The sequence below is a fragment of the Clarias gariepinus genome, chromosome 9 (genome assembly GCF_024256425.1).
Source record: "Clarias gariepinus isolate MV-2021 ecotype Netherlands chromosome 9, CGAR_prim_01v2, whole genome shotgun sequence".
NCBI lineage: Eukaryota > Metazoa > Chordata > Actinopteri > Siluriformes > Clariidae > Clarias > Clarias gariepinus.
The window spans coordinates 11,496,835-11,518,958 of record NC_071108.1 but is presented as its reverse complement, the minus strand read 5'-3'; the positions used below and the strand labels follow the sequence as shown (position 1 = coordinate 11,518,958).

At 37.1% G+C, this 22,124-nt stretch overlaps 1 protein-coding gene across 1 annotated transcript; it reads left to right on the top strand.

Annotated features, from left to right (window-relative positions):
- The first annotated feature begins 2,763 nt into the window (after positions 1-2,763).
- scrt2 (scratch family zinc finger 2) lies at positions 2,764-14,438 on the top strand. Its single transcript, XM_053503315.1, has 2 exons — positions 2,764-3,520; positions 8,454-14,438. Exons 1-2 carry the CDS (start codon positions 3,349-3,351, stop codon positions 9,215-9,217), a joined length of 936 nt encoding a protein of 311 aa, XP_053359290.1. The 5' UTR covers positions 2,764-3,348; the 3' UTR covers positions 9,218-14,438.
- The last annotated feature ends 7,686 nt before the right edge of the window (positions 14,439-22,124 follow it).

Here is a 22,124-nt window from a genome sequence, read left to right as displayed (position 1 = left end):
TGGGTTTGGTTGGAAACTCAGTCCTTTGCTAAATCTTTGTTATGTGCTTTAGTGATGTCTTCTCTACCAATCAAACCCTCTGACTTTACAACCAATCATGTGGTGTTGTCAACACTCAAAATATAGTTTTAATTTAAGGTAAATGATGTTTATACCAGCTTTAATTTTAGCCCCATTAGGTAATATTCATCTTCTTCCTCCATCTTATATAGATCCTAACTTTACAGAATTGCAAAATGAGTTGTTAAGTCTTTTCACGATCTGTTTAAAAATGTATGTGGATTTTAAGTAGTTTGATTTACTATCTTTCCATATATTGGAAGGATCCAAACTTGGGAGGATCTGTTACTTTTAAAGCACTATCAGAAGTCTTGAAAAACCCACACTTGAAATTCAAGCAAAATGGGAGGATGAATTGTAAATGGTGTTAACAAAAGTATAGTGGGAAGGTGCAATAAATAGATTACATACTGTAGTTAAATTTGTGCTTGGCTTAGTCTTATACAATCGAAAGTTTTCTCAAAAGCCAAACTTTACCCTAGTGTTAGTGACTGCTGTGACAGATGTTATCATTCACCCTGTAATTTAACATGTTCTTCTTTTGTCCATCTTTACACTGGTTCTGATGTGATTGCTTTAAAACTAGGTCCGCAATTCTTAACAGAAATATTAATGTCTGCCCTGGGGTAGCAATTTTTATGGGCAGCCGTTGGATTTATTCCGGTAGAATGTGAAGTAATCAGATATTTTGGCCTAAAAAAATTTAATACCCAGTTGCCGTCTGTTAATTCTTAGGAAATCGCTATCAACTATATCTTAGTGGCTTAAAGACACCATGTCCTTTTAAAAATAATAATAAGATACTTTATTAGAAGTAATCTTCAAGAATTACCGGTTGACGACAAATGATATTTTTTTGCAGCGTCTACCTCAGACTAAAACCCTAAACCCCCTTCATTATTAATTTTCTTTTTCTTATTCATCTTGAATCAATTTCTATTTCTTTTTTTATTTTAACTGTTTATTTCCTTTTATGTCTATTTACTTTTGTATCTATTATATTTTTTGTCCTGGCGGTTATATATGGAAAAGTTAAAGTACCATGTCATTTTCTCTCGTTGTTTTCCATAGTTTTGTTATTTTTTTCTTTTGGTAGAAGTGTTACATTGTTTCAACCTCTCAGCATTCAGCATCACCAGTATACTTATCACTAGCCTGATCATTTGTCATCATCTGCACCTGTTTCTCACTGGTTTATGCATTAAGTTAGATTGTTTTTCAGAGCTGAAATGATTCATACTGTAGGTCACTGTGTAAAAAACAACAACAACCCTAAAACCTTTCTCTAAAAACTGGTCAGGGACAGAAAATAAGAGGCTAAAAGTGAAAGCCAAAAATGTTGTTCCGGAAGCCAAATATTCCTCAAGACTACATAAAAAATTAATAAATAAAAGAATATCTAGGAGGAAATTATGAAGAAATGAGGGGTGGCTCATGTTTATGTATATATAAGTAATGTCTTTTACAGAGATCTGCACCATGCCAATATTCTTTAATGCTTTTTTAATGTCTTTTCTTTCATATCTATTAACATTACATGTTTCATATCATGTTATTTAAAGCACTAGTCAAAAGATTTTATGCTGATGCAGTGTTGTTATTCACAGAGATATAAAAATACAACTTTGATAAGTTAATTATAATATAAGTTTATATGAAATCAACTCGTTCAGTCATTGCAAACTCTCCTAAATTCTGAACTTAAGTAAACAAAAAAATACTAAAACCATTTCCAGAGCAGGTTAAGAAAATAATAAAATAAAGAAATATTAAGGTTCACGTGTTGATGACAGTTGACTACTTAATATTTAGGGTGTGACAAAATGTGTAAAAACTATCACTTCACATTTTACAAAATTTAGAGAGCTGTTCAATAAATCTCATAAAGTATGCTTCAGAAATGCAGTGTGACATAGACTGTGGAGATTTTCATTATTGTTGTATGTGTCCTTTGGGTCCAGTATCAGCAGCAATTCTTAGTAAACATTTGCAAAATTTCCATATGAATAAGTTTGTATCCTACACTAAATCCATCTCAAATTAACATATGTATGCTCTAATTTTACATGCTGTAGGATGATGAAGATTAAAATTAATTATTTTGTAATTAATTGGCTACACATACTAGGGCAGACATCTTGAGGGCGCAGTAGAAAAAAAAGAACAAAAAGAAGAAGAGTAATGGTAAAGCACTGCTTTAAAACTGTGTATATATGCTGTGAAAAATGGGGAGGGAAATGGTTATATAGTTATCATGGTGTGTGTAGGTGTTTGTACATGGACGGTGCATGGATGCATCGGCAGTCTTAGGGTATTCTAAGGATACAGGGATGAGTGGGAGGAAGGAAGGCAGTGTAAGGATGCACAGCGTGCAAGAGTGCACGACATAAACTGTGTCACTTCATTCGAAAACAATAGAGAACAGGACATGGAGCGCTCCCCCCCCCCCCAGCCACATGGCTTTATCGTCTGCCTCCTCCCTCTCCCTTTCTCTCGCTCTCCTTCCAGCTAAGTGAATGAGTGGGGGTGAAAGTGGGGTGGGGGGTGGGGGGCTCGTCAGAAGGGGGTCTGGTTGTGTTCCCCAGTCAGTGTGTACGTGTGTATGTGTGTGTGTATTTGTGTGTGAGAGAGAGAGAGAGGGAGAGAGAGAGTGTGAATGCACAGACGGTTCAGTAGTAATTTGATGTGTGTCCCGGGGGACATTTGATGGATTAAAGCTAAGCAGCTCCATTGCTGAGTACCACCTGATCTCTCTCCCACTGCCGCCCCATATAAGCCTGGCTGACTGCTGATCTCAGCTAGTCTCACAGTGCCTCTCTCTCTCTCTATCCCTCTGTCTTTCTCTCTCTCTGTCTTTCTTTACTCTCTTTCCTCTCCTCTTCCACTGTCTTTCTGTCTTTTCCTTTCTCTAAGCAGCCCCCACTGCAGCCCAGAAGCTATCCAGTGCTGAACGTGTTTTCATTTTTTCCCCCCCTGTTTTTTTTCCACGAATGGGAGAGAGAGGGAGTGTATGCATGTGCGTGTGGTCCGTACAGTAGAGCACACACACAGCATTGCATCGTCCGTCGTCTCTCTTCTTGTCTGCTCTCCATTTTCTTTATCACCATCCATCATTCTTTTACTCCTTTTTTTTCCCTTGGATCTTTTTATTTCTTTAAGTTGAACCGATACACGGATACACGATTCAGCCTTCGTTGCTGCACTGCTTTTTGCTCCAGGAGTCATTTTTTCCCCCCAATTTATTCCTTCTTCGACGTCCATGCGTAGTGCTTCTTGTGTGTGTGAATCATGCCCCGCTCCTTTCTGGTGAAGAAGATCAAGCTGGATGATTTCTCTTCGTCTCCTGTGGTGGCATCTAACCATCATCATCACCATCACCATCACCTGGATGAGTCCTACACTTTCACTCGCTCTATCACGGACTCTGTAACCAGTTTGGGCATCCGGCTCAGTGAGAATGGTGAGTGTGTGTGTGTGTCTATATGCAAGTGTGGGATATCTGTCACTTTATGCAAGCACATGCTCAGTATCCTTATCTTGCCAGCTATACGTCACTGAAAGTCTCATTTGTTATCTCATAACTGTTGCAGAGCTAAATCAGGACGCATTTCATGCTGATAATTTTCTACTAAAGAAGAGAAATATTAAGCCAGATGTTCAGTAAAGCCTGGTATTTTGTTGTTGTTTTAGGCTCCTGTATAATCCTAAAACCCTCTTTTGCTTCATCCCTCTTTTCTCCCTCTCTCTCTCTCTCTCTCTCTTGCCATGGCTGTGGACTTCTGTGTGTTTTTTTGACTTGGTGATGTGCAACACAATCCAGGTCATGGAGTAGCGATTGGCTTATGTAAATAAGGCCATATGACTGGGCTTTGGTGTGCTGCTGATAACGGGCTTGTTCCACTGCGACTGCTAATGCTATGTGCTAAGCCCTTTTTCTTATGTGAGCAGGCTCCTGTTGCTGCAAGCACAGAGATGCTGTTTGCACAAAAAGTGTCCCGGGGCATGATTGGATAATGCTTTTGTCCTTTGCTTGTGTTGCCCTTGAGTTTCTATCGCTGTCCAGTTCACCCTCTATTGCATGTATATTATCATCCTTGCTCTCTCTCCTCCCCCATCCTTCATTCTAGCACATCTCTTTTCCTCTTTCTTGCAGTCCATCGCTTTCCATCCCCTCATTTCACAACATATGAAACCAAGTCAGGGGGTGGGCAGGATTTCAGTCACTGATGCCACAAGAGACCTTCAAGTACAGTAGAGATTAACAGTAAGGGGGGGGGGGGGGTGTAAAAACATATGAAGGAAAGGAGAAGAAGGAGAATGCACAAAGCAGTATTGACTATAACCACATGATTAACAGTATGCACTGTAAATTAACACACAGAGGACACAGAGAGAGACAGAGAGACAATAGAACGAATAGCATCACACCCGAGGAAGCTGGACTCTTAAATACAAACATGCTGGACAAGGCAAATCTAAGCTGGGGACATTCTGTGCTCCTGAGTCTCTCTCTCTCTCTCTCTCTCTCTCTCTCTCTCTCTCTTTGTCTCACTTTGTCTCTCTCTCTCTCTCTTTCTCTCTCTCTCTCTTTCTCTCTCTCTCTATCTTTCGGCAGATTTGGGCAGCAGATGTCCGCTCCCCTCCATCGTGCTATTATGTTTTTTTTCCGAGATAAGCTGACAGGAGATTTAGACTGAGCGGGAGAAAGGGTCAGAGAGAAAGAAAGTGTTGCTTTCCCACCTGTTGCAAAAACCCCCAGCAAATTCAGTCATATTAATGTCAAATGGTTTAAGAATTCATTATATATATATATATATATATATATATATATATATATATATATATATATATATAATGAACTCTAATGATATATAGATATAGATAGATAGATATAGATATATATAATGAACTAAATGAAAAGCAACAATAAACTGATTTGTCACTGTTATTATATTTGAATGTGACATTGTTGTATCATACAGTAATGTGCACACATTGGTATACATTGCTTTTTCCATCATTAGTGATGCCTTAAACTGTATACTACTGCACTATAAACTAGTTAGAATGAAGTGGGAGGGGAAAAAAGCCGCTCTGCACTTGTGTCTGCATGATTTTGTCATGCATCAGCACTACTCTTGAATGTCTCTTACATCATGAACAAACAACTTTAACAGTACAGCATTTAGAATAATGCTTTAATTAGCATTCAGAATTCATCAGTTTTGAAAAAAGCTGTGTAATTATGATTATTTTTTAATCATCACAAATGATAGACAGCAATTTTATCAAAGAGAAACCACTTAACAGTCAATGTCAAAGTTAATCCATTACACTGGTGCATGTTTGAGGTGCTTTGGATAAGAGCATTTGCTAAATGCTCTGATGTAAATGCTATGATTGGGGCGGGAGGGGGTGGGTATCTGGGATTTCTACTGTATCACACATTACATCCTTTTTTTTTTTTAATGATGTATTATTATTTATAACATACAACAGTATTTTTGTGTAGTTTATTATTTCCTGGTTTTGTAGGTCTATATAAACATTTACAGAACACAATTTTTATAAAAATAAAAAATCCTTATAAATCATTAGCTTAGGAAGATCTGATTACTGAGGTCTCAATATTGCCATGTTTAAAAATGGCCTTCCATCTCCAGTCACAGCAGGAAGTAAAGGTGATGCTCTGATCGAAAGGGCAGAACGGTGGCCTATTACAGGCATCTCAGGCGGAGGATGAAGCCTTAAGACATGGCCTCTGCTTTGCCTTGTGCTATTGACTGACATATAACCACACTTATTTTGATCATCCCTCCACGCAGGCCTCTTTTTTATTCTTATGTTAAAAAAAAGTGCCAGACTTCACAGTTTATCAGAACATCCAAGCCAGGCCAACATGGACCTGTTGCACTCTGAAAGGCTTCACATTCGTAGCTTGCTGTTTAATCAGCTATTATAAGGAATGCTAGATATCAGATGCTTGATTACATTTCTACATTTTATTTTCCAGCTTCTTTTTTTAATGAGACTAAGTTTTTGACAAAATACAGTGTTGCATTATTTCGTGCTTTTGAAAAGAAAAGAAGAAAAGAAATAACTACCTTTCCTTGTTTTGGAGCGGTATCTTCAATCCTGTGTACTTTTAAACCTTTTTTTGTATCTTTCTCCTGAAAATGTAATATACAGTACTGTAGTGTACCTTTTCAAGGATTTAAGGCTCATACATCACATGGACCACCGTTTGTTTTTCGAATGACCTCATGAAGGTACACTGCATGTAGTATTCTATTTAAAAGATACAAAAGCTGTAAGTTACCATTTATCATCTGTTTAGGTAGCTACTTCCACACTGAATGCTATCTGAATATATTATGACAGCTGGAGTAATGAATAGAGGCTACTCTAGGCTTTTTCATTTATCATATAACTCCAGACAGTTACGAATAACCTATTTGATAGACTACATATCAAAGTATTGTTGTATATACACAAACTACTTAATTGATATAGATAAACTCCATTCTTCATACTTCTGTTATTTTGCTTGCCTGATACTTATGCTGTCTATTGGATCGTTATCATGTGCGGGGCTGTGCTGGGTTTTTATCATGCGTAAGCACCTTAAGCACCATAAAGCTCGCTGAGCTTGCCTTCCTCTACAGGCTCTGCTTCCGGAATTGCTGTGCAGTGAAAAGGCTGCTGGAGTGCAGGGCATTAAAAGCGCTCTAATTGCGTGTCTAATAATGATCCCGGCCCTTCAAGGCACTTCAACATGCTTACGGCAGCAAGACAGGTGATGTTGTGACCCTCGACGGACAATAACAGCAATTTCCTCCTCCTCCTGCCTTAATCCGTTTGCTCTCCTCTTTGACTGTAGCTTGGTTACTGAGGCCTTTCATGTCTCTCCGTATTCTCCGGCACTTTCGCTTTGCTTACTGCACGACCAGTTGCACTGCTTTTTACAGCAGATAGCCTATTGATCAGCATGGAAACGGTGAATTTCATTAACAGGCAGTCAATACTTCATTTCTCTCGGTTTGCTGCGTTCAGAGGGCTGGTGGAATGGTTTTTCCCCGACACTGTCTAGTTCTCATGTTAAATGTGATAGAGGATTTCTCACCCAGTGTGCGACGCGATAGCTATTAGGTTAAAAACATCGAGACGAACGGCTGCCACTCCGGCGCGGCTATAATGTGGCTGAAATGATTTAAAAGACCCAGAGGCTGCCAGGAAACCTTTTAGCAGCACCCGACTGTCTCTCTCTCTCTCTCTCTTTCTCTCTCTTTTTTTTGCTATGTCTCTCTCTGTCTGTGTTTCTGAATGATGTGCCAGGGGTCAGTCATTTATCTAGCAGTGAACAAGTGCAAAAAAGGAGTTGCTTTGCGTTGAAAGAGCAGTCAATATGTCTGGCTTCAGAATTGCTTTATTAATATTACTCTGAGCACTGACTCTACTACTTGAATGCCTGACTGTATTTCAAACAGGACTAATGTGAGGCTCAAAGTGAGGAAAAGAACGATGCTGCCTGTGGCAAAACATAAGCCCTAGAACTGATTTCTTATCAGGGAGTGATGGAGATGAAAATTAAGCACACAACCACTTATCCATATAGGCCATTGGGTAATCTTATCAAAGAAAATTAGCTAATCAATACGATTATTTTATCCGAGAGAGAGAGAGAGAGAGAGAGAGAGAGAGTGTCAGTACCTCAAATACAGTTACACCACTTAATAAGTCATTATCTCTTTTACAACCCTTTGTAACATACATACATTCACTTTAACACAAAATTAGAGATAAGGCAAATAAGAGGAGGCTGCAAATATTAGGCTGGAATTTTACAATAATAATTATAATATTAACAGTAATGATGATAATAATTATTATCATATTACTAATAATAAGACTCAATTAACTAACTGACAATTTCTTCACTCTTATTCTTACTTGTAATAACCGTATTTGACTAGAGAAATGAATATCCTGTCATTGTAATAATTATACAATAGATTAATTTAAAATAATTATACTTCCAGTTATTTATCAGTAAAGGTATATTAGAATTAAATAAAGGTATATTAGACTTAAATGTGGTAATTAATAAGGCCAAACACGTTAACATTCCGGTCACTGTGGCACTTTAGCTTCTGTAAGTGAAAGCAAAAGCTTATGTGGACCATCATTATCCAATCAGTCAGAAAAGTTTCTGCTTGCCTGTGAAACATATGGCCTACCAATTAAGAAAACTGATTACCTGAACGAGCTTTACGGCATTCTAGTATAAATGTGTTTAATGGGTCTGCATGATATGTTTTGAGACATCAAACCCAAGACCAGAACTGCTGACTATACCCCTAAGCCTGAGTGCGTCTTCTCTCTTCTTTCCCTAGGCTACCTTCAGGATTACATCAGCCCATCAACGTATCAGGGTGAGAAGAAGCTCAGCTCGGCTGTGTCTGACCCACTCTACGCTCCGGTAAACAGTGGAGGAGAGGAGTACTGTGAGCCAGACTTGGAGCATCCGGACAGCCCTCAATCCGGTCTGACGGCCCGCGGCTACTACAGCGGTGAGTCTGAAAGCCAGAGTGACGGCTTCACAGCGGACGGCTTCTTCATCTCAGATGGCCGTTCACGTAGAAGGGCTGAGTCCAAGGAGGCACGCAAGAGTGGTGTGGAAGTAAAGGAGTCGGGCGCGAGACACACGTGCAACGAGTGCGGCAAGACATACGCCACATCATCCAACCTGAGCCGCCACAAGCAGACGCATCGCAGCCTGGACAGCAAGATGGCACGCAAGTGCCCGACATGCGGCAAGGTGTACGTGTCCATGCCAGCGCTGGCCATGCATGTGCTCACGCACGACCTCAAGCACAAGTGCAGTGTGTGTAGCAAGGCATTTAGCCGCCCCTGGCTGCTGCAGGGTCACATGCGCTCACACACTGGTGAGAAGCCATTCGCGTGCGCTCACTGTGGCAAGGCCTTCGCCGATCGCTCCAACCTGCGTGCCCACATGCAGACGCACTCTGCCTTCAAGCACTACCGCTGCAAGCGCTGCCACAAGACCTTTGCGCTCAAGTCGTACCTGAACAAGCACTATGAGTCGGCCTGCTTCAAGGGCTCCGGAGATGAGGATGAGTCCGGCTCAGAGAACTGAGCACCACACAGTGAGAAAATAGATGAGAAGGGGAAAAAAAAAATCTTCATTTAATTAATCCTTCACTAAGCCCTTGTATACACACACACACACACACACACACACACGCACACACAAATGCGCCTTTTCCCTTCCTTTTTTAGAAAGCAATATTTTCGCTGAGATCACTTTGGGGAAGAAAAAGCAAAACAATAATGAGAAGACAATAATGAACAAATGCTGGATTTGTCTTCACTCTTGTTGCTAACGCAGTCCACAGATACACTGCAACATACTCTGAGTACTCCTCTCTCCTTCTTTCTCTTTCTCTCCTCTTCCCTCAAACACACACACACACACACACACACACACACACACGCACACACATTATGAGGCCTGGCATGTGAATTTTTAACAGTGACTATAATAATAATATTAATAATAATAATAATAATAATAATAACAATAATAATAACAACAACAACAATAACAATGATAGTAATAATATTTAGAATCCTGATATTTTATAGCAAATAATTTAAAAAAGAAACAAAAAAAAAAAACGACAAAAAAGGACAACGGTGTTCCTTCTTTTTTAGAAACAAACAAAAAATGACCTCATGTATTTTTATGCTGCTTTTTTGTTTTGCTAAGAGCTGAATTCTTTTGCAACTGCCAACTTTTATGACAATGTCAATAATGACAGTATTTGCAAAAAAAAGGCCACTTAAAAAGTTAAAAACTTTTTTTCTGCCAATCTTTAGTAAAATCTTACTTCAACAGGTGTTATTTTTCTATTACAATCCCAACCTCCAGCATTTTATTTATTGTCTTTTGGTTTGCCAATCAACCCAAAATGTCATCGAAGTGTGATCTTTGGGAACGGGAGTGTTTTGTGGACTCATCAGAATACAGTGGTTTTGTCACCATGCACATATTTCAAGGACTTAACAAGGAAGGTGTAACTTAGAGACACTTCTGGTTTAAAACCCGTTGCTTTCGGTCCTGTTTAACAGGATGCAATATCTCAGTATATGAATCCATCTCACAATTCATAGTGACTCTAATGAGGACATTTAAAAGCAATCGCAACCCACAATGCAGGTCTTCCTCTGCCATTTTGGCTCAAACTGACTCTTCGAGTGTTCCCTCTACCTGGAAATACTTCCCCCCACTTCCAATCTAGCTATTACCTCACTGAGAGGCAGGTACGACCTCTGACCCGTCCATCCCCAACTTTCATCATTCACCTCTGTCAAAAAAGTGACCTCATTTCCTACCACATCAGTATTATTTTATTTATGTATTTATTCATATACTATTTATTCTTTTATTTAAGTATTTATTACTTTTTTCTTATTTATTGGTGTTATTTATTTAATGTATTCATCTGTGTATTTAGAATACTAAATACCGTCATTGACCTTGTAAGATGCTGCTCTTGAAAGAAAAATGTTTATATGCATGATGAAACTGTAGGAAAGAAAAAGTCCATGCGACTTCTAGCATTTTTTTGTCTCTCTCTCTCTCTCTCTCTCTCTCTCTCTTTTTTTTAAGAGGAACAATGTACAGCATTTGAGAAGTTGGAATGATACTTTGTTTCACAGGCAATAATTTTTTCTCGGCACGGCAATGGACTTGTATAATCATAGCTGTCCTGTCTGCAGACCACTTAGGGCAATAAATGAACGAGCCTGAACACAAACCACAAAGTCATCCTCCATCTCGTTGTTGTCATTTTTATTTGGGATAAATTAGTTTCGACTTGGGAAAATCATACCCTCAGTAATGCCTAGGCATACGTTGCACCCTAATGATAGTAACACTTCATTTATATCCATAAACATTACTCATTTCATCTCTAGTGTAAAATAAATTACAATTAAATGAACCATTTTCTTTTTCAAGCTTGTACTGACTAGCAGTGCTCTTAATAACAAAATATGAGGTAGTTTTTCTTTCCTAATTTATCTCACATCATACCCGGGAAGATCACCTAATCAAGTCTAAATTAACACTGGTGCTGATGCTGTGTAGCCAAGTTTTGTCATTCAGGCAAATTAATGATTTGTATAGTGTTTACCATGTGCCATGTTATGGCAATATACAGTATTATATTACAATAGCTGATGACATATTCAAATGCGATTTGTAAAATTCCGCTCACAGAAATTAATCGCCATAAGAGCAATACTGTAACATTTACCTTGATGATATAATATCACCACTAATGATTACTTTAGAGTTATTATACTCTATAACTATAGAGTTATATAGATACTATACTATCTAAGAAAAAATACATTTGATAGGACACATTTAATCCAATTATCTTTCAACATTATGTTTTTCAAACATACCACATTGTCATTTCTTCAGAGGCAATATGTAAAGCCTTGTAGTTAAGCCTTAGTCTGATAAGCTACCATGATCTGAACACTTGGTTCTGCTACAGTACTCGCTTCAAGCCATTGAAATTCATTACCTGGTTCAAACAGCAATCTGCAAGTTTTGAATGCCTCACTGCCTTTCATTATGGAAAACTCACACAAACTTCTCACATGAGTTTTTATTTTTAATTGTTTAGAGGCACATTAAATGACATGTTTTATCAAATTTCTAACATGTACATCATTCATTTTCCACATATGATTTTGACAGATAATTCATTTCATTTTTACTGTTCCATGTACTGTATGTCATATCCTTTTATTTGTCATGCGTCATGTCATATTCCTCACATAATCACATGTGAAATCTAAAGTGATTTACAAAAAAAAAAAAAAAAAGAAGTAAAACTTACTCCAACTAATTTATGAGTCCTAGCAGTTATAGTTAGGAAAAGTCTATCAAAGAGTAATCATTTTCAGATATAATGATCCTAATACCAACACTGAAAACAGTGCTGCCATAAAAGGCATTTAATATCTTTAATGACGCTGATGCCGAGCAAGCAGTGTGTACAAGATTAAAGGATAAATAGTTTCAGTTATAGATTAGGGTTATTATGATCATTTTCCGTGTGTGTATTGTATGTGTCTTCATTTACCCCTGCCTTTGAAGTCAGGCTGCTGAAAATAAGCAACGAAACAACAATGATTATCAAGATTACCTTCATCTGTGGCACATTTAGGCCGCACTTTTATCTGCGCTACAGATGGGGAAGGGAAATCAGAACAGGGCTCTAAATAAAGTGGGCCAGGGGATGGAGATTTGTCCAAAGGATAGTGATGCTATGTTTAATGGCTTCTCTTACTGAGAGAGGAAACCTGACAGGTCCGAAAAACCTGCAGGCTAATAATCGAGCATTACAGTGCAGTCTGTACCTGCACCTAGCTTTCAGCATGCTAAAAATAAAACAGCATGGAAAGAAGGACGCGTACACTGTCTCATTACGTCCTCCTCATCAAGGTTGATGCCTCTGCGCTGTGATGTTAAGCGTAGCTTCTAGACAGGCGGCGTTTGACGTCGGGTCAGGAGTGAGGTTCAGAGCGAATATCCGTCACTGGTGACAGGGTGAAGTAAACAGAACAGTAATGATGGCATCGGTGGCGTGCAGCAGTGAGACACAATTTTGTTCAAATACTGCGATGTAGACATAGAGTGTAGTAGTAGGAGTGTATGGTGTTATTATTCCTTTCTAGAAGTTCCGGATTCAAGCTCAGTCTAGTAAATGATGGACTCTTAAATGAGTATTCGCTCGATCCCTCTGCTTTAAATTTATTTTTTTTATTGATATCTCTATGTAGTTTTATCACTCGAATCCCCTCTCTCTTTTTTCCCTAGCTGTCATTCTTTTTCTCGTTCCCTCTCTCTCAGGGTGAACAGGTGCTAGTGGACAGGCGGGGAGACAGAGAGAGTAATTGAGGCTGAGTCTGACCTTGACGAGGAAGGTCGAGCCAGCAGCAGGCGAATGCACCGTCAGCGCTTTGCATATTCTAAATCGGACGACACAATATCCGTAATAGTGTGAAACCTACAGGGAATCAGAGATGAGCTTCTCTACCCATCCCTTCCCCTCCCACCATCTCTTCCTCCATTCTCTCAATCCATCCATCCACCCACACATCCATGACCTCTCCTTTAACAATTGATTTTCATTGTCCTCAAATCAGTGTGGTTCAAGTCTGCGAGTGCAGCAGCGGAGACAGCATGTAGACACTTGTCCTGCTCCCAGCTTCTCAGCCCAGTTCATTACCCACCAATGCATCATGTCTGCGAATGAGTCATTATTTTTCATCTTTCGCTCATTTGTCTTTGTCTCTCTCCTTTTTTTTCTCTTGCATACAAGCTTTCAAACCTAAAGCCTAAGATTAAAAGCAATGATAAACCCACTGAATTATAAATCGTTTTATTATGCAAAGCCCTTAGTAACACGAATAACCGCCTTTACGAGGACATTTGAATATTTATAACTAGCTTTACCTCTCTATTTTTTCTTCACAATCGAAAAAATAATAAACCATTTTTATTGTATGTCAAGCAATGTCAGTATTAGGATGGGGAATCCAGTCGGCATTTTGTCCAAAGGTCACAGTTGGCTATTAGGGACTATCACCAGAGGACAACCACCAGATTTTCATGGAAAAAAACATTGTTCCTCTCTGATAAACTTGTAAATATGTTTGTAAATATGTTACAGCAATAATACGACACTGCATGTGGAAAAAAAAATCAGATCCCTTTGCTTTATCTCCTTTCTTAGATTTTTTTTTTCAATTGTATAAACTGGTACCAGTAAAGGCCTGGACAGAAAACACAAAATCAGGGACACGCCTTCTTTAGCCAATTATCTGCTGTGGCTGCATTGACCAGTTGTTGTCAACATGGGATCATTCTCTGTATTAGGAGATCTGTTGATGTTCGCTCTCTTTCTGTTTTTTTTTTTCCTTCCTTCTGTCTTTTGTCTAAGTGCCCAGCTTGGCTGCGCAGTAAAGAAAAGTGCCAAAAAATAAAAGTATAATTTCCATAACAAAAGCCTTCGACTTATGGTGGCCTTCTCACAAGCCTCCATATGGTCCTCGAACGACAGAATTTAGATTTTCACTCTTCTTTCTTACTCTCCCCACACTCTATTACTCTCCTCTTTTTTCGAAATATGAGGAAAAAATGTTAAGCCATGACTGAGAATGATTGATTTTTTTCTTATTTTTCTTTGTACCACTGTTATTAGAAGTGGGGATAATACTGGTCATAACGATGATGATGATAATGACAATAATAAAACCAATAGCACAAATAATTTAAAGTGTCTTGTCATTATGTTTGCCATTTTAAATTTGCAATATTTAATTTATGGTGCATACAGTCAGAATATGTATGCAGTTTGTCATAAAGCCATACAAAATTAACATTTAATAATACAGTACTACTATTTTGTGCATTCATTAAAATTTTGCTCATCTCTATAGCTGCACTGCACATTGGATCACGACTAAGTAGCAGAACAATTAAATAAACCACTGTAGATTGGATTGTAATTAGCAAATAAGCAAACCATTGGAATGAAGCAGTGCTACTTTTCTTATTTTTACACATTTATATTTACATTAAATTTTGTGGAACATTCTTGAAAAAAACATTATGGTTAATATCACTATGAAGTGCCTTTGGTGTCTGCATCAGAATGACCCAGTTGTCATTAACATGACAAAACATTCAGACACACATCAGTTTAATTTTATGTCTATTGAAATATGTTTCTCTCATTTTTTTATACCAATTTTCTTAATTTCGTGTATATATGATTTTGTCAACGCTATGTTTGTTAGATTGTTAACAATAGATTGTTAAATTACTTTTTATATGTTTCTATTGTTCCCAAAAAATCTTCAACAAAATATTATTTTGATTTTTTATAATCCTTTTTGCAATTATAATAATAATAATAATAATAATAATAATAATTTTCAAAATATGAAATGAAAGACTGAAGTTCCCCCATGTGCATTTGCTAACTTAAGCAAAAAATGTCCAACCTGTCACGGTCCACCTTGTCATCAATCCTTCCATGACAGGGTGGACATTTGCAGTTTGTTTTGGCCACATTTTGGGCCAAACAATTTTATTATCAACACACTATTCCAAGACTATTAATGAGTAAACAAAATATAATTCTGAAAATGTACATTTTATAATAACTGCAATGAAAATGTATTGACTCTACTTTGAATTTGTTGATGACAGTGTGGACATATTTAGAGATTTACTTGTATCTTGTCTGTAAGCATTTAATTTATAAAGTGCTGAAGCTTGACCAACATGGATTTCTAACAGTCTAAGGTAAATTTAATAATGCTAATATGATTAAATGAAAAAATGTTCGATTTCTTCTTACTTATCTTGATATATTTTTTTTTACGATGAATTTTTAAATACCACTTTATGGTAACATTGACTAATATTGCTCCTGTCATTACTTACATTATAACAGCTATACATACAGTATGGTAACTCAACAGCATCTAACATTTTCTCCCTCTTAAAGGTAATTATAATAAAGAGCATAAGATAAAGATAAGCAGAATAACAATAATGAAACACAGCTTGTCATATGACAGGAAATCATTTTGCAATGATGGCTTTCCCGTGATTGAAAAGTTACAGCTCTACCTATGATAATTCCCAAAGCATTAGATTAAATTTAACTTTATTGTCATTGTGCACAGTATACTGTAAGCCAAAAGTCTTTATACACATATAGGAATCTGTCATAGTTCTTCCTGTGTAAGCTGTTATCATAGAAACCCTATTGCATAAGACCTGGCCCAAAAGAAGTCACCATTTTAGATGATATATTTATATTTTTGTAGACAATAGTGGAAAAAGTTACATCTGAAAAATATGACCCTCCGGGTTTTCAACAACGGGTCACAAATTGTGAATGGATATCACTTGGTGAATGTTGTATTGTAATAAAATCAACAGTAGACACCACAGCCATATTTATCAGTGAAAGTAAGAGCATTTCCACACACAATGCGATAAGAACTCATGGGATTATGATGAAATGGATGTGTAGCCATAAGAAAACTACTTTATGTTAAGGCTAAAAGAAGACTTATATGTGCTAGGGAACATAAAGATTGGACTTTCTAGCAATGTTTGCTTCATTCTAGGCTCAGAAACATTGCGTCGCAATAAAATTATGTCAGCTGATGACCTGAATGCATGGAATGACCGAGTATTTTTTCTTCCCTGATGGCATGGGCATTTTCCAGGACTCAATTAGTTAAGGGTGGTTCAGGGAGCAGGAAATCATTTTCACACATGAACTGGCCACCACATTCTGTATGTTGTAATAAAAATTAACAGCGGTTGAATGAAATCTTAACTTTTTTTTTTTTTTCATTTTCTGCTGCTATTGAAAATGAAACAATACCTTTTGACCAAACAAAATGAACAACCCTATGGGAAAAAATAGTTTATAATATCCTTTTTACCCTATCCTGCTTGTACTATTTTCTTTCAATATAAACACCATCACGTAGATTTAAAGTCATTTACATTCAAGGACTTCAGGCTGCTAAGAGGCTATTAAGAAGATATTCCCTATGCATTTGTAAGGCCCTGCCACACATTCATGTTTCCTGTGATAGATTCACAGACTGCAATCACAGAGCAGGTATTCGACCTGACAGCACAAATACATCTGACATCTGAGGAAGAAGTGGTTCTTGAGTGCTGATCCAGGACACGCTGTCCCTGCAGGAGTTATCCCGTGATCCATTATGCCAGACTGTAATCCATTATGCAGGACTGCTCTCAGATCAGTGCCAGCAAACACGGTGGGAACAGCATGAATCTGAAGGCACGAGCATCTGTTCTGGTGCTGTTATTGATGATTCTTAATGATTAAAATTTAATGGAACATTGATTTTATGCTGGACCAGAGTGTTTTCCTGAGGTGGGGTGTGAAGAAAAAAGAGAGAATTGAGTAAAACTGAATTATGAGCAGCATGAGAAGGATTATCATAGCAAGTGGGGTTCAATCACAGCCTCCTTCAGTGTCCTACAGCTGCTGAAACCAGAGAGAGTGAATGCGAGAGAGAGAAAGAGAGAGAGAGAGAGAGAGAGAGAGAGAGAGAGAGAAATGCTTTACTGCTCACTGATTTACCACCTAATGCCTAACATATTCACATGGAATCCTAATACTAATATTTGCTGTATCTTCTGCATTTCCAAAAAGACCTATTCAGTGTAAACAAGCTTCATAAAGCCTCATAAACAATCTACATGCACAAATTGCACTAAATGTAATTTCTAGAATTCTATATGTTTGTAATTTATTTAAATTTATGTCTATTAGTCATAATTGCTACTGTGTAATGATTTATAGCCTAATTTTTCGAGGCAGCTACGAGACTCATTTTGAAAAATAACACTTTCCACTTGACCGTGTAATGTTTAGCAATAAACGGCTTTTAGAGTTAATTATTCAGAATATTGCAGGATATTGCTCAACGAACAGAAAATAGGGCATAAATGAAATGAAATAATAAGCAGATGTGTGTAAGTTCTTTTTTTCTTTTCTTTTTTTTGTATTGTAAAAGATTTATGATGTGCTCAAGCAGAGAGATTTATAACCAGATGCTGTGCTCTCTGAATAATTATAATAATTAAAAAAACAAAACAAAAAAACAAAACATGAAACAAACTTTTTAATTCTGTGCATATAAATATATTGGGTTGTCTTGCTAATTTTGAGATCGGGTGTAATTTGTGACTTTTTTGTTTCGACAACTCAAGTTTAGGGTTACATAAAACCCAATGCATGCTGATATTAATTAAAATATATAATAATGAAACAAACCAACAAACAAATAAATAAACAACCAAACAAACTAATACTATATATTTTTTCTGTTTAGTTTGTCTTCGTTGCATGCTATCCGACAGGGTGAGGTCTTTACAAAAAGCCATTAAAAGATAAATTATTAATAAGGTCTGCAATATTGAATACTCAACAGTGAGATGCTGAGTTGACAGAGGAGTGTCTGACCCAGCATAATCCTGTGTGGCATGCTAAGAGTGAGAACATAGAGAGGATGTTGGTCTGATGGTCTGATGCTATGACTAGAGATAAGAAAAGAGCCAAGAGTAAATTGTAATAATTATAAAAGAAAGTGTTCATAAGAACACGACCATCTAAACTAATGCTTTCCACTTTCAATCACATAAAATTCTGTAATTAAAAATGTGCAAGTTACTACTGACTAACATGACTAAATGTCAACTAATGTTTTTAATACTTAACAATTCGTAACCAGTTAATATAGATATAAATATAACAAATCAAAGTTGATATGATTGAATTTGTTACTTCAATGTTACCACGTTTCACTAGCGACATCGACTGTGTGCAAAAGAGATTTTTTTGATGCCCAGAGATTACATTCAATAACTGCATGACATTCTACTTTTATCAACTTTTTTTTTAACAATCAGTTAATTGTTAAAAAAATTGAACCATTAGTTCATTACTTAGACTCATAAGATTGCAAATAAGAGGAAAAGTCTATAAAAGTCAATGTGATCTCTTTCATTTATGAGCTAATGTCTGCAGGCCCTTAGCTTTGTCTCTGGTCTAAGGCATCTTCATTTAAATAATTAACATTCGGTAAATGTATGCGACTGAATAAACCACAACAGTGGGTCTCCTATCAGATTAGCACTATTTCATGTATAGAAAACTATAATTGGTATCCTTTAGCCCCTTTATACATTTATTGGCTCTGTTACTGTATTTTATCAAGTACTCTTATCAGTAAGCTCAAATATTTTGGTAGATCCAAATCTGAACCGTAGCTTTGCTCTAAAGCAATCATTCAATAATCTACATAACCTAAACATGTTTACCAAATCCCACCACACCTGATTAATACTGACTAATATAGCCTTTCTGAGTTGAAGTACTGTAGATGTAGATGTGATGTATAAAGCAGGGAAAACACTGTGATGTGCAGGACAGGAGGTCCTCCAGGATGAGGGTTGGGAACTTGTGATCTACACTATCCTCTTACAAGTGTCAGAGTTCTGCATTTCATTAGGATGCCCTCTGCTGGTGAAATTTTACATGTTCAATAACAAACTGTTAATTTTTTAAACACATAAAATAACCAATTTACATAAATATGCACACCCTTAAACTAATACTTTGTTGATTTTTTTTACAGCATTCACTTTTTTTGTGTAGAAATCTATCAGGATGACACATCTTCACTTGGCAATTTTTGCCCACATTTTCCCTTGCAAAAGCGCTCAAAATCTGTAAGATTGCAAGGGCATGACCTGTGCACTTCAGGTCACGCAATTGGATTGGGTCTGGCAAGACCATTACAAAACTTTAATATTTTTCTGGTAAGGCCATTCTTTTGGTAATTTGGATGTATGCTTTTGGTTGTTATTAAAAAAAAATAAAAAATCTCTGAAAGCTGAAATTCCTCTTCATTTTCAGTGTTCTAGCAGATGTCTAAATGTGTTTTTGCCAAAATTGACAGGTGAAGTGTTCATACTTTCCTCCACAATTACTAAATCCTTTGTTTTAGCTAAAGAAAAACAAAACAATCTTCACCAAGGGTTTGGTGTTATTTGGGTGACTGGCTTTGCTGTTTTTGTTACACACATATACTGCCATTTCAGAAGGGTCAAGTCATTGGGTTACATTAAGCAAAGAAAACCACTAAGAAATTTTCAAATTACTAGGACTGAAAACCCAGTGGGAAGATAGTTCTATTATATTTGAACCATTAAAAATACATAAGTAAATTATGAATGGAGATCATTTAAACACATTTTAAGCATGGTAATAATTAGTGAAAGTCAGAGAATTTCCATACGCACACAATGTCATGTGAAGGTATGGCAATAAAGAGCTGTGTGGAAACAACTTGTTAGTGAGACTAATCAGAAAAAAAGGCCTGAATTTACTAGGGAGCTTAAATGTTGGACTTTGAAGCAACTGAAACAGGTCTTGTGGTTTAATAAGTTTAGATTGATCCCAGTCCTAAACCATGGTGCATCAGGGAAAGAAGGGATGTCCACTGTACAAGCCTCTGGAGGCAATGTTATGATCTGGGGTTGCTTCAGCTGGTCAGTTCTAGGCTCTGACAATAGGCACAGGCATATTCCAGGGCTCAAATTGTGGTTCTAGGAGCAAAAGGAATCATTTTTACATTTGAACTGGATACCATATTGTATGCTGTAATCAAAGCTAAAGGTTATTAAATGTAATATTAGAGTGGGCAACTACACTGCCAAGCACTACATTTTGGAATTATGGCCAAAAAAGTTCAACCTTGGTCTCATTAGATAATAATAAGTGTTTCCACATTGTTTTGTGAGATATGATGTATGTTTTTGCAATATTTAGCCAGACTTTGATCATTTTATGTATATCATTTTTAATTATTATAATTTTTTTTCATCTTTTGAACATACAGTATGAAGAATACTGTAGTTGTCATTCTACATTCTACAACTCAATTAATGTTGCTGTAAGCCTTTTGGCAGCCTCCCTGACCGGTTTCCTTTCATCAATTTTGAAGGAGCTTCCAGTGCTTGGTAAAGTCACTCTTAAGCCATATTTTCTCCACTTGATGACTTTTCTTACTGTGTTCCATGGTATATATAATGCCTTAATACTATATAATAATGGAATATTGACACTATCCCTCAAGCCTGCAAGCTACAAACCACACTTAAACTTATAAAGTATAGGGTTAGCCCAACTGGCTGTGGAAAAACCACAAGAGAATTTTCATATGCTTGATTAAAAAAAAAAAAAAAGAAAACAAATACTGAAACAACACCATATTATACATTATTAGAGTGCCAAAAAAGTACAGTAGCATATGGCAATAAGGGACAATGCTCTTGCTTATTGAAACAGGGTAATCATTTTGGTTTATGGAAATTTCAAGAGGGACTGTGCACATCCTGCAAATTTTTTTCTGACTTGGATAGACATGAGGACACATAAGCTTTAATTATCAGCTCAATTTTAAAATGATAAAAAAAATAAGCAGTTGTCTTGACACAATCCATTTGGAACATCACTTTGGACAGACTACTCACTCACTCACTCACCCATTGTCTACCGCTTTATCCTGTATTCAGGGTCATGGGGGGCCCTTTAAACTTTAAAAATATATATTTTAATGTTATCTTTTCAGAGATTTCGGGTCATGTTTTAACATTCTTACAAATAAAATATTTTTTCTTAATGCTGCATGAGTTAACATTCTGCTAAGTGGCGTGATGGATCTGGAATCCATCACAGAAAATCTTGGAAAGTTGAGGAAAAAGTCATACAAGGGAAAATAGACAAGGGTATACATGTTTTTCCAGAATAAATTATACAACTAACATGCTGACAAAATGCAACTTTATTAGTGTCTAACTCAGTGGCATGCAGTATGTAGACTTGTATTAGATTTCTGCAAAGAAGCTCTGAAGATGACTTGCATGGAACCAGAAAGAAAAAAGTTCCAATCTAATTTCTACTCTACTTCTGCGAAAGGAACCTTTTAAACCCCTGACTATCTTTTCCTTCAGCTTCTTTAAACAATTTTTACAGTTACCAGACACTGCTATTAAATACACACTTGTTTTAAAGTCGACAGTGAGTCTTGGTCTTGGTGCAGAACCACAGAGACAGAACAAGCACCATAGCCTCATTAAAAGGCTTCTCTTCTGTGTTGCGTTTCATCGCCTGTGACGGCCAGGCTCTTTAGCTGGCTGTGTTTGATGTTTTGCGTTGTTTGTGTGCAAGCCCATCTGCTTGGTCCTCTCTCCGCTGGCAGGAGGTCCACGTTCCCCTTCTGCCGCTTCACTGAAGCGCTGTCAGGGTGTTCAGAAATCCGTGTGCTGCACTCTTCATCAGCCATCCATGGGGCAAAGTCAAAGAGATCAGTTGGAGAAAGAACAA